The sequence below is a fragment of the Castor canadensis genome, chromosome X (genome assembly GCF_047511655.1).
Source record: "Castor canadensis chromosome X, mCasCan1.hap1v2, whole genome shotgun sequence".
NCBI lineage: Eukaryota > Metazoa > Chordata > Mammalia > Rodentia > Castoridae > Castor > Castor canadensis.
The window spans coordinates 107,654,220-107,674,723 of record NC_133405.1 but is presented as its reverse complement, the minus strand read 5'-3'; the positions used below and the strand labels follow the sequence as shown (position 1 = coordinate 107,674,723).

At 36.6% G+C, this 20,504-nt stretch overlaps 1 protein-coding gene across 8 annotated transcripts in view; it reads right to left on the bottom strand.

Annotated features, from left to right (window-relative positions):
- Positions 1-20,504, bottom strand: part of Rpgr (retinitis pigmentosa GTPase regulator) — a 44,665-nt gene that overhangs the window by 6,638 nt on the left and 17,523 nt on the right. For 4 of the 8 annotated variants that reach the window (XM_074062413.1, XM_074062409.1, XM_074062410.1 and 1 more), the window contains exons 12-15: positions 18,633-18,724; positions 13,027-13,092; positions 10,530-10,733; positions 633-815 (exon numbers count right to left, since the gene is read on the bottom strand). In XM_074062413.1, the coding sequence (XP_073918514.1) occupies positions 633-815; positions 10,530-10,733; positions 13,027-13,092; positions 18,633-18,724 (545 nt within the window). Of the gene's footprint in view, positions 1-632; positions 816-9,818; positions 10,734-13,026; positions 13,093-18,632; positions 18,725-20,504 lie in introns of all 8 variants that reach the window. The other 4 variants (XM_074062406.1, XM_074062407.1, XM_074062411.1 and 1 more) reach the window with 3 other exon arrangements.

Sequence of the window (20,504 nt, the reverse complement as noted above, 5' to 3'; positions counted from 1 at the left end):
CAGAATTTCATACCTCTAAAATTAATCTTAACTACTGCTGGCAAACAAGTAATTTCAAACCTACCAATTATCTTCTAACAGGGGAAACTCTCAGGCAAAACTGCCAAATGGAGATTGTTTTTAGCATTCTTAACCCCATTTTCAGGATGATCTTTGCCTCCCCAGTGATACCTCCTCCTATTCTTGCTGTCCATAATTTTGTGTAGATGGCATCTGTGAAGAACTGATCACAACCTTAAATAATGCTGTGACCAATTTTCATTTGTCCATATACATTTAAATATATGTATGTATGTATGCATGCACATACACATCCAGCACCAGGACTACTTAACTTTGCATTTCAAAGACTGGTGCCCAATTTTCTGGTTCATTTCCCACTAGTGTACTATCCTGGCCCATAGTCAATTTCCACTCATGAGAGGAACAGAAAGCTACCAAGCAGTGTGGAAAATGTGCCAGAGACAATGACTGCTTGATTCATAAATTAGCCAAAGCCTTTCCCTGATACATGAATGAAGTTATTCATAGAAGTATTTCTGCTCCCATAGGAAAATGGAATCTTCAGGGACTAGGAGACACACAGGCTTTCTCTTAGGCAGAATCTCAGACACAAGCACCTATTATCACACCTCTTTAATGATTTCAGCTGAGTTGTCCTTGATAGCGTCTGACTCTTCGGTTGTACCAGGGTCACCTGCAGCAATATTTTTATCATCTTCCATAATTTTCTCCTCTTGTTCTGGATTTTTGATATCAATTTGTTTGTTCATGGCCTCTGGTTTTGCTTTCACAATTTCTGACATTTCTTGATCCTATGACAAAATTGATGAGTAAGATTTTCTTTTTTAAAAAAACAGATTTGATACTGCTGTCATAATTTATATTATCTCAAAGAACATGTAAAATATTAAATCACATGCAAAAGTTGAAATAAATACTATATAATTCATGTTGAATATCAAGTTATTGCATTACTAAGTATTTTGAGCCTGCTGCTTTATTTCAATATCTAGGATCCCCAAAATTCTATTAGTGCCTGTGGCAAGGTTAAAATGGAAAAAAATTAAATACATTTTCTTGACTATCTCTAAAGAGTGCTTTTAAACTTGAGAAGTTAAAATACTTTCTATTTATTATAGCATTATAACATAATTAAACTAGGCATTATATTCATTTTCTAAAACACAGGGATTTAGAATCCTTGCAGAAGGTACAAGTCACTGATATTTACGAGAGGTAAGTATAACTATTTACATTCCAGGAAAAAGATAAAAGGACAAAGGCAGTTTCGATGGTTTGCTCTTGGTTATTAAAAGCAGAGGGAAAATCAACCAGAGATAGAACTTGGTTTATCTGGCTTCTAACCAGCTAATCCAAATTATAAAACACCCTGTCTATGGATTTGATAGACTGATAGTAAATCATGTAATGCTTATTAAGTACAGGCAGAAAGTATTTGTTTTAGCCCTTATTCTATACTGAAGATTTTTTTCTGAAGTTAGGTTAGGTAGGGTCAATGCTGAGGTGGCTACCATTTACTAGTGACTTCTAAAAACATTTCTTTCTGCACAATTTTCCCTCTAAGTGACTCATCTATAATGCCTTCCCTGATGCACATTGTGGGTAGCTAATACTGTTAGGGACTTTATTTTGAAAGGGAACAGGAAGCACAAGACCACTAGATTGAAGACTTATGGATGATAAATAAATGTAATCATAAATATACATAAGTGAAAGGCTAACTAGAAAGAATAATGCTCCTTAGACACAGAACTTCAGGACTATGCCCCTTTGTCTCAAAGGGGAGAGTCAGTGTTCCCATCACAGTCCTCACTTGGGAGAGTTTGGATAATCTAGCACCTGAGTCAGCCCTAGTCGGGCATGCTAACTTAGTATAGATGTCATCATAATAATGTTATTATAAGAAGGAATCTGGAGTTTTATCTTATTTTAGAAATAAGCAAAACACACACTCTTATAACAAACTACTACCTTTACGAAGACAATCCATCATTTTCTAAATTGAGAAAGCTATTAGAAAATGACATTTTTCACTAAAAAAAATCACATTAATTGTAGCACCTTTAATTTGTTAAGCACATTTGAAATTACTCTATGCACATCTGGACAACTACTTTAAATCACGGAGGACTTACCTTCAAAATGAAACAATTTAGGAGAGATTGGCAGAATACTGTCATTTTATTAAAAAAAAAAGGGTAAAGTTTAAGTACATTTTTGGCACCAGAACTATGCAAGATAAAGAGGTAGTTTGGAATGGTCAAGTATGTGTCTTGTGTTAGGATCACAGTAAAGAAGTGAATGGACCTGCTCTCTCATAAAAGGACCCTTGTTTCATTGATCATACACAACACAGCAGCTGCAATCTTTGGTCTGTGCTCTGTCTTTGATCTGGCCCAAGGTGACATCTTTTATATTTCTTATGAGGAATATTAAGAAAGTCAATGTTCCTTGTGAGCCTTTCAGTTTGCTTAACACACAACTGCAGGCCTGGGGGTATAGTTCAGTGGTACAGCACTTGTCTAACATGCATGAGACCCTGAGTTTGATTCCCAGCAATGCAAAAAAAAAAAAAAAAAAAAAACCAAACCATATTGCTTGCTTTAAAAATAAAGATTTCTACTAGAAGTCAGCTTAGTGGGTAGGGGATGGGAAATGACTGGAAGGGAGTTAAAGGGGAGCTTCTGAGGAGCTGATACTATGCTTTTCCTTGATTTGGATGATGGTCAGTTTGGGATAAGTATGTTGATTGTGAAAAATTCATTGAGCTATACATGCATGAGATAAGCACTTTTCTCTGTATTATAGGTTTTTCTTAAAAATACCCTCAAACTCCACAAAACTACAAAGAATAAAATTTTATACTACAGTTCTGGATTCATGACATTCTTCAACGTCACATAGGGTACAGAATGTTTTCCAAATAATATAGTATAAAACTTTATATCTAAGTTATATCAGGAAGATTATATTTTAAACTTCAATTTCAAAGGTATTTCTTAGGAGAGGAAAAGTTAACATGTAAGTTCATGTTTTAACTACCCTAGAAATCACCAAAGCAGCAGTGAGGAGTGGGAAGGTCATTAAATACAAAGGTCTAAGCACTGTTTGCAGATGGCCTCAGCATAATACCTAATTAATGAACTTTACAGGCTATGTGGAAAATAACCTTACTCAGTTTGTATAAGGATGAAACAGATTTCTTACAGAGAAAACTTGAGTAAACATTGTATATTTGTGTGTAAGATATAAAAAGTAAGATAGAATTCCTAGTGTGTACTGAGGACTGTCAAACATCATGAACCTTGGACTTTTTTTTTGCCACAAGGTCCCAGATCTTATAAATAGAAAACATTTAAAATGCCCACCTATTTCTTTTACCCTAATCCCCATATCTGCTTACTTTGAGTCAGGAGCCTAGCAGCTAAGGTAAATGAGAAGGCTGCTTTTATTCCTATTGGAAGCAGCCACAGGACTGCAGTGAATGGGAGGGGCAGCCTCAGCCCAGCTTCTGCCAGGATTGCTCCAGTGTGCAATGCTCCCAGACTCTCAGGCTTTCCAAGAGAAGTCCAAAAAGCATTTTTAAAATATAAAATTTCCTATTTCAGTGTTAGCAGCCAACTCAAATTAAAAGAAATCACTGTATATAACAAACAAAATTAAGTCTGCAGGAGGTATGGCTCAAGTGGTAAAGCATCTGCTTTGCAAATGTGAAGCCCTGAGGTTCAAACTCCAGTCCCACCAAAAAAAAAAAATCTGCAGGCCAGATTACACATGGGCTACCAGTTGTGACATCCAAAGTTTTGAACTCAGGGCTTTGCTACTCCAGAGCCTACAGTCTTTCCCAACTCTGCTCAAATAATATGAAGATCATAAGAACTGCCCTCAGTTATTTTCCCCCTCATTGATGTTTAAAGAATTGAAGACTGTCCTTTGTTTCATAAGCTCCTACTAGTAACACCCTATTCTTTTGTACCATTGTATGTATTAGTAGCAAAGAAAAATTTAGAATGTGTTCCCCAGAGTATCTAAATTTCTGGAATATGTATCTTCCTTCCTAAACTAAGAAGTATGCCAGGAGTGTGCTATGTCTGACATTTACTTTCTCAACATTAGCTCTATTTCCCTGCAAAGTAGACTTCCTACAGCTCATTCTCAGCTGAAAATGTGGGTTCTGCCCCTGGCTCTACACCAGGCCACTTTCCAGAGGCCCTCTCTACAACTGCTTTCACCCCTTCCTCCTGAAACCCCTTCCTGGGCTTAGGTAGTATTTCTCTTTCCTAGTGAGTATCCCCTAACTTTTCTTTCTCAACCTCCCCCTTTAACTATTGATGTTTTGATGAATCCTGTCTTAAGTGCTCTTTTCATATTGGGAATGCTTCCTCTCATTCAAATCCAGTTTTAACCACATATATAAGCTGATGATACCAAGCAATCGCCCCAGAGCTCCAGACCCATACATTCATCTGCATATTGAACATCTGGAGCCACCTAAAATCAAAAAGTCCAAAACTTATCTTTCAAGCCTGTACCTAGTTCTCTATTACCAATCTTGGTGAATAGCACTCTTTCTACTCAGTTCTCTAGGCCAGAAACAAAAAAGGCTCAACTTTCCCCCTCCCCTCCCAGCTACATTATTTTACTAAACCTTCCAATTCCATTCTTAAATCTCTCTCCATGAAACTTGTTGCCACATCTTCATCTCCATGGTCTTAGTCCAGGCCCTCTTCATTCTTTGCCTGGCCTACTGTAACTGCTGCCTAACTGGGATCCCAGACTTTGGTCCTGTTCCCTTCAAATCCACTGTCCATATTGTTACTGGAATAATCTTACAAAAACCCAAGTGTGGTCAACTAATTCTTTTCCCTTTTTTGGTACTTTTGGGGTTTGAACTCAGGGCCTTGCACTTGCTAGGCAGATGTTCTACCACTTGAGCCACTCCTCCAGTCCCTCCTTTAACATCTTTCACAAACACAAAAGGCCCTTTGCCTCTCTATTTAAGACCAAAGTATACTCTAGGTTGCAGTAATCCCCAAACACTCTCATGACTCCCATCAGCCTGGAATGCATTCCCCATCCCTTTCACCCCTTTGCGTGGTTAAGTTTTGCTTGATGTCACTAAGTTCATGACTCAGTTTCCTCACCTGATTCTGGCAAGTCTTTTTCTAACCTTTCAGTTGAATTTCTACTCCTAACACACTCTAATGTAATAATAAATTTCCTGCTCAGCTTATAGAGTTCCCTGAAATCAGGGGCCACATCCTATTTCATGTATATCCAAGACATGACACTCTTTTCTTCTTATTAATTAAAGACTTAATGGAAGAAAGCCGTTAATTTACTCTGGGTTATACTTTATTTTGGGGCAACTCTGGCAAGAACACAGGGATATCAGGGAAGAAAGAAATAGTTATAGGCTCAAGTGGTAGAGTGCCTTCATGGCAAGTGTGAGGCCCTGAGTTCAAACCCCAGTACGACCAAAAAATAAAAAACAAAACAAAACCAGAAATTGTTAATGCAGAACCATCTTGGCATTCTCAGGTATTCTTTTCAGAAACATATACCTAAAGTCTCTGACAGCTAAGAAGGCCACAGGAGGTAGATTGTAAACTGCCCTCACTTCTTGAGGTCCACCTGACTTGAGGAAGTTTATGTTCATATTTTGGTGTTTGATATATAAATATCTGTTGAATGACTAATATGTACCAAACATTAAGCTGTGTGTTAGGTACTGGGCATACAAAATCACACTGAATTTTCACAATGAAAAGAATGAAGGAAGCAACTACAGCACATGTATAGCAAGTTGATCTCCATTGTGAATTAAGAAAAGGTATTTCAGTTGCACTCACCTTGAGTGCTGCTGTTCAGCAGCAGCAGATGCTTTGTGGAAAGAATTGCAACTTAAAGCTTACCTTTGTAGCTTACCTTTGCTGCCAGTGTCCTCATTAGGAAACTGTAACTCTACAGATTCTAAATACACAACTCATATTTCCCTTAGTAATGATCAGTGATAAAATTTAGGAAAAGCTTGAGCAGCTAGCAGTTATTTTAATCTATGTCACCCAGTGTTAAGTCATGAAGGACAAAGTTGTCTCTTTTTTAACCTTCCTTTCTCTCCTAAGATATGAAAGAATTATAAATATGTAAATCACTTCTATTCATGGAAGTCTGTATTCTTTTATCCCTCAACATATCCCTAACCACCAATAAACTCCTCTTCATAAACTTTAGAGAGTGATAGGCCTGCCACAAAATATGTGATTAAATAAACTTAACAGTGAGGCACACGAAGTTAGCATGCTTCACTTATGGTCACTGCTTACTTCAATAAAACAACTAGTTTGCTTGAAGGTTGGGTGACTTCGGTGACTAGACTCAAGACTTTCTATTTAGGAATAGAGATACCACCAATTCTAGTCCTGCCAAAGTTCTAAAGAAAACTGGTGTTCCTACAGAATAACTTAGGTCACCCATTCTAATTCTATACATTTCCAGACAAAGAAATTGAAGCTGGCAAAGGCTAAGAAACTAGCTTAAGTTCATACAGCTCAGAGGTATAAAACTGTAAGTATGCTTGTAGCTCTCCACATGACTAGGCAAGTGCTCTTTTGAACAGAATATATACTTGTAAGAATTACTGCTTCTAAAGAATATGCAAAGTTTTTGGATGGGGAAATGAAAAGAACTAGGTAAGAAATGCTGTTTAAAAGTGGACAGTTAGATCAGTTAAAATTCTGAGATGAGCATACTTTAGAACATGATTCCAGTATTGCTGGTTGGTTATCTCTTCAGGGGAAAATGAATGCCCCTTCCTTTAATAGTTTCAGTTGAAGAGTTTCTCTTCTCCCTGAAATCTCTTAAGAACTTCCTTTATGAACTCCACATCTGTAATCCATCTTATTTAATAATTTAAAATCTACTTTTAAGGTAACCATGTTTTGCACACACACTTTACCACAGTACTAACTCTATTTTACAAATACTTAATGAATGTTGTAGAATTTGGTCAATGACTGCAATGCCAAATTGATGTATTTGGCTAGTTGGGGGAAGCTACCAGAGATCCTTGCATTGAAAATACAATTACAATTACTCCTAGGAAATTCTTCACTTTCTTTGATTATAGATTTTCTCTTCATACTCTTTTCTCCCTCAAAGAGACTCAAACGTGCAAAAAATTCAACTACACAAAATTCACAGTAAGTTTACATCAAAGTCTTCCTTGATAAAAGTTTAAGAAGCCTCTCATGTCCAAGATACAGAAGGGACTGGGAAAAGAAATCAGTTGAAAAGGGAGCTATGAATACATAACAATTAAGCAAACTAGATGCATTATACACATTAGAAATTTTAAGGAAGGACTGAAACTATTCTAATGGAATCTAGCCCCTCTAAAACTTAGTATCTAATATTAGGCAATTTCTTTTCACAAACAATACTGGCATACACATTTAATCTTTATTTTATTTAAGACATTCTGATATACAACAGACAAACTGAGAATTACAGAATAGTCAATGAAGAATACATCAAGGACACAAAACAGATACTGGGAATGAAGGTTCTGACAGTACAGTTCAAACTCAGAAATTCTAGGAGATTATAAATGCAGAGTTATAGAAGAAAAGAGACAATGAAGTCATAACTTTTTAAGAGTAAAAAATAATGACTTATAAAGAGTAAATTAATTTTAAAGTATAATTTTTCTTTCTTAAATTTTTCTTATGCAAATAACAAACTGATAAAGCAAATTAGCCTGTCAGAATGAAAAGTATTTTAAGAGTTAGAAGGGGTTATCATTATCTTACCACCCATTCCATTTTACAAATGAGGAAACTGAGGCCCATTGAGTAACTCTGCTTGGATTATAAACACTTACAGTTTTACATATTCTCAGATTATACACTTAAGCTAATCTCCATTTCATTACATATACTGTCACTGCCTAGACATAACTAAAATAGATCACACTATTAGATCTAAACCTTAAACACAGCTGTCACTTTATGGATTTTTATAAAAAGGACACAAAAGTTAAAGGGACAAAACTATTTCTTTAAAATGTGAATTCCTTATTTTATTTTCAGAATACCATTCACTCATAAAATTATTCTATATGGTAGGTAAACTGTAATCAAAGACTGAAAAACACTGTGCTAGCATATAAAAAATTGGAAGTTTTGACCATTCCAATGTTTACAACTTTTTTTGAGGCAAAGTCTCATTTTTTGGCCTGGACTGGCCTCAAACTTGTGATTCTTCTGCCTTGGCCTCCCCGGTACTAGGATTATAGATATGTACCACCATGCCTGGCTTGATCTGTGCTATTTTTAAATGGACTGATTTGTACACACAAAATAAGTACTTTTACTTCTAGTTCCTAAATCTGTCTTTAGTGAGAAATATATAATACTACTATCTGATAAGACCTTTTAACATTTTCTAGTTATAGATTTATAACTTGTGGCAAAATACAAGATTATCAACTTAAGAGGAAAGAAAATTTACCACTGCCTCCTGTTGCTGTTGACCCTTTAACACAGATAGCACAGTTGTTCTTTTTAACCACATGTAAAATAACCATAATATAAAATTAATTTAATAAAATATAACGGGTACCTATTATGTATAAGGCATTCAAATGATTTGGCTGGCCATAATCAGGTCAAATTGAAAGTCTGTCATTTCAATTCCAAATAATGTGGCAACACATCATTCCAGAATTTTTTGGAACCTGGTGGCACTTTGTCTAAAAGTTCTTTTGACTGCACTGGCATTTTGGGCCCCTGGGCTTTCCATTTTCCCTCTGGGTTAGTAACCAACTTTTGTTTGTATGTTTTATGTTTATCATATTTCATAGAGCCTTTAATTTTGCTAACTTTTTTTGACTCTTCTCCATCATCCTGACTTTTCTGCCTTTCATTTTCTTTTTTACATGTCTTCTGGTATTTCCCTACTTCTTGCCCCTCCTTTTCTCCATTCTTCCCATTTTCTTCCCCTTCACTCTCCCTCCTTTCCCTTTCTTCCCCCTCTTCCTCATCTTCTTCCTCCTTCCTCCTCTTTCTTTCTTTCTCTTCTTCCCCCTCCTCTTCCTCTAATTCTTCTCCTTCCTCCTCTCCCCACTCTCCTTCCTCCCCTTCCCCCTCTTTTTCCCACTCTTCTTCCTCTTCCCCCTCTCTCTCCTCCATTCTGCACTCTCCTTTCTCCTCTCTCTCCTTTCTCCATTCTCCTTCCTCCTCTCCCTCCCCTTCTTCCTCCTCCTCTACCTCCTCTTCTTCCCACATCTCTTCCTCCTTTCCCTCCTCTCCTTCCTTCTGTTCTCCCTCTACATCCTCCTTTCCCCCATCTCTTTCCTCCTCTTTTCTCTCTCCTTCCTCCTTTCCTCCTTCCTCTCCTTCCTCATCACTTTGCTCTTCCTCTTCTCCCTCCTCTTCCCCTTCCTCCTCTTCTTTCTCCTCTCCTTGCTCTTCTTCTTCCTCCTCCTCTCCTTGTTCTTCCCCTTCTCCTTCCTCGATTTCTTGGTTTCTTTCTTCCTGCTGACCTTCATTCCTCTCTTTGTTCTCCCCTTCCTCCTCATTGCTTTGCTCCCATTCCTCCTCCTCTTCCTTACCTAGACTCTGCATTTCTCCTTGTCCCTTATCTTTCTTCCCCCCCTCCTCCTCCTCTTCCTCCTCCTCTCCCTCCTCCCCCTCCCTTTGCCTCTGTTCCACTCCTATACTACCTTCCTCCTCACAGATTTGGTGCCCTGCACCTTCAGGCCCAACCTGTGTCTCTCCCTTGCCTTCACTCACCTCTGCTCTGTCTGTAAGGTCATCTGACAGGGTTTTTGATCTCTTCTCCTTTTTTCCTCCTGGCACCTGCACATTTTCCTTATGTGCCTCTATAACTTGCTCCTCTACTCCACTTCCTTCTGAATCCTCTACTCCTTCCTGTTCCTCTGGTATCTTTGACAAGTGGTCACGATTGAAATCGTATTTTCCCATGAATCTGGAAATTCTAGGTTCAGTGTCATTTTCTTGTTCAACAAACTTTCTGTTGAACCACAAGTTGTGCTCAGTTTCCACTTCATCATCGTCTTTCTCTTCACCACTAAATTCTACTGAATTGGGGTGCTTCAATCTGTGTTTGCTTTGCTGATTCTGGCTTTCACATTCCACATAACTTTCTGGCTCTTCTATGAATTCTGTTTCACTGTCAGAGATCACAATTCGATTCCCACTTTCCTTAACAAAACCTCTATTTTCTCCATTCTCAGAATTCATGTCTTTATCTGGCAAGTCATCAAAGAATGTATCATACTTTATACACTGTATGTTTGTTTCCCTTTTTCTTATATCACGCATACTTGCCATTTTCATCAGCTCAGTTTTCTTCTTATGAACTAATTCTTCACCACTTTCCTTTTCTATTTCCTTAGTATCAAGTTGATCAACACTTTTATTTTTGTATGTAAACATCTCCATGGGTAAACCCTCTCCTTTGGTATCAGCCTGAGGTCCCACCTGGTCTGAATCATGATCTACTTCCTCATCTGAGAATGCTTCAGTGGTCTCAGTTGCTTGAATCATGAAGGTCCCTTTTGCTACATGTTGTTTATATGCTTTCCCTTCTTTCATTTTTGACATATCTTCATATTCATATTCGTTACTATCATCACTCTCAGTACTAGCTGTATGCTGGTTCGGTTTCCCAACTGTGTCTTGTTTCTGTAAATTTTTAAAGTAATCATCATACTACTATTAGTTGAAAAAGGTAACTTATCTACTATAAATTATGCCCAAGATTTTATATTTTTGTAAGTTTCACTAGGAGAATAAAAATGTCCACATTTATCAGGCATTTTACTAAGCTTTTATTTTCTTCAGGGATAAATTATTCCATTCTCTAGGTCTACATTATATCTAATTTTGACTTAGTAATAGGAATCTGTGTTTGTGTAACTTTGAATTCTTACTACCTGCTTTATCTATGCTATTAATCACAATACCACCAATATTTATTCTCCATACTTTTTCTTAATCTGAATCAATCCTTACATGACTACTTTCCAGACTGATTTTGCAAGATGTTGTTAAAATTTTCACACTGCTCTTGTATGTAGTGCAGTCCAGTATAATTTTTCTACCTTTTCTTATCATTTTTCATTTTCAAATTTTGATTTGAAAATCAATGAAATTCACAAAATTAAGGAAAATTAAAATGATAAAATTGAAAAATGAATAGCTTATTTCTAGAAGAAAAAACTGAAATGAAAACTGCACCTGAAATATTTTAAATCTATATTCTAAATAGAAACAAATGCATTTTCCTTTTCAAAACAAACTATATAGGCTTTCAAAGTTTTGACCCTCTTCCTTTTATCTATTATATTCTTTACAATAGTTTGAATGAATGAAAAAATCACTAAGAAGAAAAAATACTTAGGGTAAGATGTAAGATTTATATAAAAACTATTAAATCAAACATTGAGATTTGAATATTATATTAATAATATGAAAATAATTTCATGCTGAACAAAATAAGGCAAAACCAAGTTGTTGACCTATCCTATAAGCTAATAGATTCAAATAGTTGATGAATCTGGGTCTTTCAATATTAAAGCCTCATTAAATCAAATTTTATAAATTGTGAAGTGGTAGGCCTAGGAAGAGGCTCAATTTTTTTATAAAGAAATTATTAAAACAGGACAAGTTACAAAGTAACAACTAATATATAGAAATAGTACAACCAATCTTTTTTACTCACTAAAGTAGGCCTGGTAGAGCCTAAACTTCAAAGGACTGTGTGAAGTATGAGATACATATCAACTCAAAAAGAAGTTTTCCTTTTTCATTTGTTCTAGGCCTATTCTTTAAAATTTCCTAAAACTTGAAAGTTCTTTCCAGAGCCCTAAAACAGGCAGGCCCAACTGTCAGAAGAACTATTTCCAAATGTATGTGCATTTTTTCCCTAGCACATAATAAAGCATCCAGGAAGAGGCCAAACCCAGAATCTAAGAGAAAAGGAAGAAAAGACACAGAAGAATGGCTGCTTAAAGTATAGTCAGACATTAAAGCAGTCAACAGTCATGGAGCTTACAAGACTATGTGAGGAAAATAATTCTCCCATATTAAAAAACACGCTGTTATTCACCATGCCGTTCACTAATACAGATAAGATTCAGGGGGACTGGCTCTAAACTTTTATAATTTAGCAAGAGTCGCCTGCATTTCAGTAGCTTCAGTTTTAAGGATTTTTAACTTAACAATATACAGCAAAGGCATTAGAAACAGAAAGTTAATGTTTTCTATCAACTTCTTCCCTCAATTTACATTTTTCTGCTTAATTTTCTTAACCTGCAAACTCCTCATCCTTTTATTCCTCTTGCTCTTAAAATCAGGAAAAGTAAAGAATTTCAGAGTAAGATTTCTTTCTCTAGGGTTGTAGAAACCACAGACTATTCTTTTCTCTTGCTATTCCTTTTTCATTAAAAGTCTCTGTTTCTCACACAGTAACAGTCTATGGGGTTATTTTACTTAAGTTTTTATGCTATCCTTCCTTAATAAATCAAGTCCAATCTAAAAATAGGAAAAATGACAATTAGCTATTTTTCACTAAAATTGCAAAATTTTAGAGCTAGAAAAGATGCAATATCATCAAATAAAGTCAGCATAATAACTCATTCAAAGTCATACTCAGAGGCACTCTGATAAACAGTCACCTCTTCCTATAAATTATAATCTATCGTTTGACAGAAAAGTATAACAGATCCTAACTTAAGTTGAGAAACCCCAAAGAGCAAAATTTCAGCACTGAAACTCTATCACTCTTGTTGCATCACAGAAGATACATACCAACAGAACAAGCCAAATGAAGGTCATCTACATTGTACTTCTGCCTTTTAAATTCTAAAATCAGTTAATGCTTACCTTTCTTGTTCTTTCCAGAAACCTTTCAAAGAAAAATCATTAAAACTGTTCTCATCCACCATAACAATAATTAATAACCTCCATATTATACCTTTTGTTTTTGAATTGGCGAAAATTTTAATGACTTCTCGTTGGAACTCAGGCTCATCACATGTGTCTGAAATAAAAATATATGTTCTAAAAAGAATGAAAGACTATATATGTTTGTATATATATATATTCATCCTATATATATATAAATATATAATTAACGAACAGTTCTAATAGTTAATATAATCTATTCTCAGTTGTGATACTAATGATGTGAAGGTAGAAACAAATTTTATTATATGTGAATTATATCTCAATAATCTTGGTTAAAAACTAACAGACTTGATATTCAAGATAGTGGATTAGAGGACCTGAGCTCTTGCCTGCTTCTCCATGAGTCAGAATCAAAATAACAGGACTCTGACTGTTTGTTGAGGTGGGTGACTATGGGAGAATGCTGGAATGCAATAGTAGATGGAGACCTAGAGAAGTTCAGTTTTGGGGTAGTGTAAGAGTGGGAGAAACAGAGCACCCAGCACTGATCACAAGGTAGCTTGGCAGGTGGAGAGGGGTACAGCCTAGGCAGTGGAATCAGTGAAAGAGAGAAAGCCCCAGTAAGCTCCACCACCACAGGATTTGGACCTAAGATATTTGGAAATATCTGGTTTCTAAGCTAAGCCCTTGTGGGTCTACATTTTATCTTCCTCTGATCTATGGTGCCAATTTCTACTTATTTATCAGTTTTCCAGCAGTCAAAATTATACTATTTGGCCAGGGAAGACATATAGTTTAGACAGGTAAAAGATCTGTAATGTGCATAGTAAGTTGATTCTGGAGAACTTCTCCACACTTCTCAGTGTATTTTCACTCTGCTGTAACTGGGAACGATCTTGAGAAGGGTCTTACTGTCTGAGCTTACTGCTCTGTAAGTCAAAAACCCCTACATTTTCCTATCTCCAGACAGCAGGGCAATATAACTGCACTGGCTCAGCAGGCAGGCAGCTACCTGGAGAATCAATTTGGCCAAGGGGAAAGATTGTAACACAATATTGCTGAGAATTCTATGCAGCTGGGAGTGCAATGTGGAGGAGAAAGAAAGGTGCTTCCCTTCAAAATCAGGGGTTTGGGAATCCAGCTGTAAGAACTTGAGGAGAGCTAACAGTTGCATATCATTTCATGTGGGAGCCAAGTCTGGGAACACCAGAATTGTGGGCAGTGCATGGCCCTGTTGCCCCACTCCCAGCACAGTTCTTTTGTGACTCCACTACCACTCTGTCCCTATGGGCATTTGGGAATATGCCACAGAACCAGTGTCCCATTCTCAGGGCATGCAGTCCAAAAAGCTCTGAGGAGAATCTTTAGCTGAGAGTTCTGTTCTCCCCAGTAGCCCATATCCAATGAACAAAGCAGCTAAGAGGAATTCCAACTATCTTCAGCTACAAATCACCCACACTAGTCACCAGGCTAGCATCATATAGGGAAAAAGAAGGGGGTGAACAACACTTGACTTTTGCTCTGTCCACAGGCATCCAGCCTAAGACGACTCAGAAAGCTCTGATCAGCATAGACAGCATCCACTCTCACACCTTCATTATTCCAGTACCTCAGTGAGGAGGAAATTTCTATTTTCTATTAATATAATTTTGTTGCTGTTGCTAGTTTTTTCTTTTGCTAATTTTTATTTTAAAATCTTTCCTTTTTACTTTCCTTTCCCCCTTTTCACCTGCTTACCAGTTTTCTAAACGACTTCTTTCCTCTTTTTAATTCTTTTTTTTTTTGGTGGTACTGGGGTTTGAACTCATGGCCTCATGCTTGCTAGGCAGGAACTCAACCACTTGAATCTCTCTGCCAGTCTTTTTTTGTGTCGGGCATTTTTGAGATAGGGTCTTGTGAACTATTTGCCTAGGCTTGCCTTGAACCGCAATGCTCTTGAGCTCAGCCTCCTGAGTAACTAGGATTATAGGCGTGAGCCACTGGTACCCAACCCTCTTTTCAATTCTTAATTATTTTTCTTTCTTCCTGCTTAAAATTTTTATTTCTATTGTATCTTTAACTTTTTACATTACTTTCCCCTTATCTTTTTCATAGTAGTTATTGTCATTATTGTTTGTTAGGTTTTTGTCTTACTTTTTAATCTGGTGTTTCTTTTTCTTGTAGTGTTGGGGATCAAGTCCAGGACTTCTCACTTGTTGGGCAGGTGCTCTGCCACTGGACTATATTCCCAGCCCAACTCAGAGAAACTGAACCTGGTTCTAGCCATGACCTAGTTTCACTTAAACCTTGATGGATACTTTAAAGAAAAAGGAGGACAGAAGCTCCCAGTTGATGACCCCATCCCCAAACAGGCATGGTTTAGGAAGATCTGATGGCAGGCTCCTGGAAACTTACCCCATAGCAACAGCAGAGAGAAATAACAAAACTATTATGGACACCACACCTACAAAGGTCTTTAGCATGGAACCATACCCTATCAGATTGCAAAGTGATAGGAATACTGGAGGTGAGTGCCACAAAGAGGGAGCTGTGGCCCAAATCCCCACATATACCTATGAGACATCAGGATCTGTACCAGTGTCTAAAGACAGGATAAAAGGTCCAGGCCCATCATCATAATTGGAACATCCAGTACCAGAACTGCTTTCATGTAATAAGAACCAATATAACTAGTGCCAGAGAAACCCCCGTATCACCTGATAGGGGATTCCAATGCCACTTTAGCAGTGATCACAGAAGGTACACCCTGCTTACCATATCTGTATTTATACCATATCTGCCTGAACTACTAACAGGGACCCCACTCTTATGAGACTTACAGAGAAAGTGGGTCTCTTGGGCTGTGACACAGTATACCTTGTGTCAAAACCGACAATCACAGACAAAGAAGCAACAGGAAGATTATACTATGAAGTCTAATTGAAATTAAACTTAATAATACACAACAAACTGATACATTAAGACACATCATCAGGAGAAGGCTTCCTAGTAAGCAGACCCTCACATATAAAAGCCGAAGCGATAACCATCCCAAGAAATGTGCAAATCTCAATATAGAATCCAAGAAATGTGAAAAAACAAGGGAATATGGAACCTATGAAAAGTTTATAATTATACTAACAGATTTCAAATATATCAAAATACAACAAATGTTGGACAAAAAATTCAAAAGAATGATTAAAAAAACCTCAATGAAACCCAAGAGAATACATAAGTAGTTGAATGAATTAAGGAAGACAATGCAGGATATGAATGAGCACTTATTTCAATAAAGAGATAGAGATTATGAAAAAGTACCAAACAGAATCTTGAAAATAAAAAGCTCAATAATTCAGATTTTAAAAGCTCAGCTGAGCCAGGCACTGGTGGTTCATCCTAGCTACTTGGGAGGCTGAGCTCAAGAGGATCAAGATTCCAAGATTGGGAGGATTGCGGTTCCAAACCAGCCTGGGCAAAAAATTCTGTGAGACTTCATCTCAATGAGAAAAAAAATGGCATGGTAACATGTGCTTGTCATCCCAGTGGCAGGAGGAATCATAAAATAGGAGGTTCACGGTTCAGGCTGGCCTGGGCAAAAGTGAAACCCTATCTCCAAAATAACGAGAGCAAAAAGGACTGGAGGTATGGCTCAAAAGGTATAGCACCTGCCTTGCAAACACAAAGCCCTGAGTTCAGACCCCAATATTGCACACACACATGATGCAGTTGAGAGCCTCAACAACAAACTACATCAAGCAGAAGACAGAATATTGGAACCTGAACACAACTCTGCCAAAATATTACATTCAGACAACAATAAATAGGAAAATGAAGAATGAAGAGAATATAGATACCTGGGGACACCATTAAAAAAAATCAAACATCCACAGAATTGGCATACCAGAGGCAGAGTGCTATATGCTGAGGGAATAATAGTAAGTGAAATAATAGCAAAAAGTATCCCAAATCTTGGAAAAGACATGGACATTCAGGTATAGGAGGAATTTAAAGCCCCAAACACCTAGGACCAGAAAAGAACCTCTCTATGACAGTTACACTGCCAAAAGTACAGAAAAGAAAAATAACATGAAAAACTATGAGAGAAGCACATCAAATCATATTCAAAGGCAAACCCATAGAATAACAGATTTCTCAGAAGAAACTTTAAAGGCCAGGAAGGTATAGAATGATGTGTTTCAAATCATGAAAGAAAATAACTGCCTACCAAAATTATTATGCCCAATATGGAAGATGAGTTTGTAAAGGTTCATTCCCTTTCTATTTTATGGAAGTTTTAGGATCATGAGAGTGAGTTTTTCTTTAAAAGTCTGGTAAGCCAGGCATGGTAGCACATACTTGAAATCCATGCATGTATGACCAACTAATTCTTGACATAGATACTTAAAACATAAATGGGAGAAAAGCCTCTTCCATAAATGATGCTGGGAAAACTGGACAACCACATGAAAACTCAAACTAGACCCTTCCATGCCTCACCATGTATAAAAATCAACTCAAAAGTATATTAAAGACCTTAATTTTAAGATCTGAAATGTTGAAACTCCTAGAGAAGAACATAAAAGGAAATGCTTCTAGATATTGCAATAAGCAACAATTTCCTGAAGAAGTCTCCAATAGCTTAGGAAATAAAGAAAGAATTGACAGATGTTATATTGTATTAAGAAGCTTCTACACAGCAAGTAAATAATCGACAGAGTGTAACTACATTTAGAATGGGGAAAATACCTTCCAGCTGTTCATCTGAAAGAGGATTACTATTCAGAATACAGAAAGAACTCAAACAATAATGTAATAAAAAGTGGAAAATGATCTGAATACTTTTCAAAAGAAGAAATACAAGTGGCCAATAAATACATGTGCAGATTCCCAATATCATTAGAAATCATGGAAATAGAAATCCAAACTACACTGAGATTTCATCTCACCCCAGTCACAATGGCTATTATCAAAAAAATTAAAAAATGACAAATATGGTAAGGATGTAGAGAAAAAATGAGCCCTAAGATGCTGTTGGTAGGAATGTAAATTAGTGCAGTCAGTATGGAAACAGTGTGGAGATTCCTAAAAAAATAATTAAGAAATAACATATGTGATCCAGCTATACCACTCCTGGGTATATCCCAAGGAAATGATGTCCACATATAAAAAAGATACCTGCATACTCATGGTTACTGTGGCAATATTCACAATAGTGAAGATAAGGAATTAGTCTAGGTGTCTGTCAACAGATGAATAAAGAAAAGTTAAATCATGTCATTTGCAGGAAAATGAGTTGGAACTGGAGGACATCATGTTGAGCAAGATAAAAGAGACACAGAAAGACAAGTATTGTATGTTTTTTCTCAAATGTTGAAATTAAAAAGGAAATTGATATGTAAGTAAAAGATGGACTATTGGGGAGGGGGAAAGGGACTTCAGGGTGGGGAATGAAGGGTAAGAGAACACAAAAGGGAGGGTGGATATGTTAAGGCTCCAGATATGCATGTATGGAAAAATGTCACAATGAAACCCATTAACTTGTATAATTAATATACGCTAATAAAAAATTAACAAACTGAACACAGCAAAACGTTTTATGCATATAAGAATATAGAAAGTACACATATTCTCACAAGCATATGATGTACTTAATTTCTTATCAAACTTAAATCTAAATAGATAGGAAAGCATTACCATGTTTAAGACATCAGGAGTTTCTTCAAGGCTTTCTGAATCAATTGTTGAAGAATTTTCTGTCCCTTTGGTCGTTGTATCTTGAAAATAATCTGAATTATAAAAAGGAAAAAAAGGAAATCCAGATTTCAACAGAAAAGGGAAAAGCAATTTGACAGAAAACAGAAGTTATTCTGCAATACAAAATGTAGGTATAATTTTTCCAAAGGTCCTTTAATCTCATGTTGGCTGTTGAGCAGAAGTCAATCACAGTGATGTTTTAAAATCTCTTTTTCAAAGTTTGAAAACTTCATTCATATGGACAGGCAAACAATAAATACTACCCAGGTATCAAGCACTGGAGGACTAATCCCAAGAAGGTTCCAGTGACCTATATTCTCCTAGTATTCTTAACCTCTATGTAGTTTCCCTTGCACATTATACTAGGTTGGTCTGTATGTATATAGTCAATTAAATAAAGCAGATATAACAGTGATGTCATTTTAGCTTCTTAGATACATACATGTGTGTTCTCTTTCTTTTGGATTACTTGCTCTGGGAGAAGCCATGATGTGAGCATTTCTGTGGAACAGGCTATCTCGCAAGGATGTGAAGCCTCCCTGCCAATGGCCACAGGAACAAGGTGGAAGCCCAATCAAGCCTTCAGACAACACAGCCTTTTCTAATAGTGTAACTGCAACCTCACAAAAGCTCCTAAGGCACAACTACTCAACTAAGCTGCTCCAGGATTCTTGACTCTCAGAAAATGTGTGCAATAACAAATGTTTGTTATTTTATCCCTGCTAAGTTTAAGGTCTTTTTTTTTAATATAGCAACAAATAACTAGTACAAACACTTAGAATCTTTCACAGACAATTGCAAGCTACTACATCATAAAGCAGATAATTAAAAATTGGAAGCTATATTAGACCTTAATTTTTTTCTCAGTTTCTTATAAGAGGGTATTATTTGATCACCTGTCCATTTGAAGGGAACTCTTTAATAAAGTCTTCACTAAAAATACAAGTTCACACTGATCTCTCCCTTTTCAAATCCAGTCAAGGGAATGAGCAAGGACTCACTTTGTGCTTATTCCATGTGAGATACAGAAATAAACTTAAATAATTACCAATTTTGTTGTTATTATCTAAATTCAAGGTATAAATGTTTTGATATAAGTTTTTGTATTCATACAAGTTCATAAGAATTAGTCACCACACCCAACTTTTAATTGGTTGAGATGGAGTCTCATGAGCTTTTTTTTTGAAGACAGAGGGGGAGATTTATTACATGGCTCAGGACATGTTGGGAAGAGGCAAAGTAAGCACTCAGTTCATCTTCAGCCATCTTCAGGGTATTAGGCATGAGTCAGAGGTTTAAGGAGACAAAGAACTAGGGGCAGGGGACAAAAAGTATACATAGTTAAGTAGTTCAGTAACAGGTGTGGTCTGATAGGTCATTATCTCAGTAGGTGGGTCCATCCGAAGTAAGGTCTATTGTTGGGTGTAGTTTCTGCCTCTTTCCTCTCATGAACTTTTTACCAGGGCTGGCCTCAAATAGAAATCATCCCAATCTGCACCTCCTGAGTAGCTAGAATTACAGATGTTAGCTACCACACAATTACTTTTTGTTAAGAAAGCTTTAGCAAATAGTCACAAAAAGATAATCATGGCATTCCCATCTTCTAGCTAGAAAAATGTCTTGAATTCTGAAATAACTTTCAGAATTAATTTCTCTTTTCCTTCTACATACTGCTTGTCTGAATATACTATTGCTCTTCTACATCCAGGACTGAAAAGCACCATTTGACATTTATTCTTATTTTAAAAATGAATCATACAAAATTTGCATGGCAGATGCATGCAGTCAGGTCATTATCAAGGTCCTTCTTTT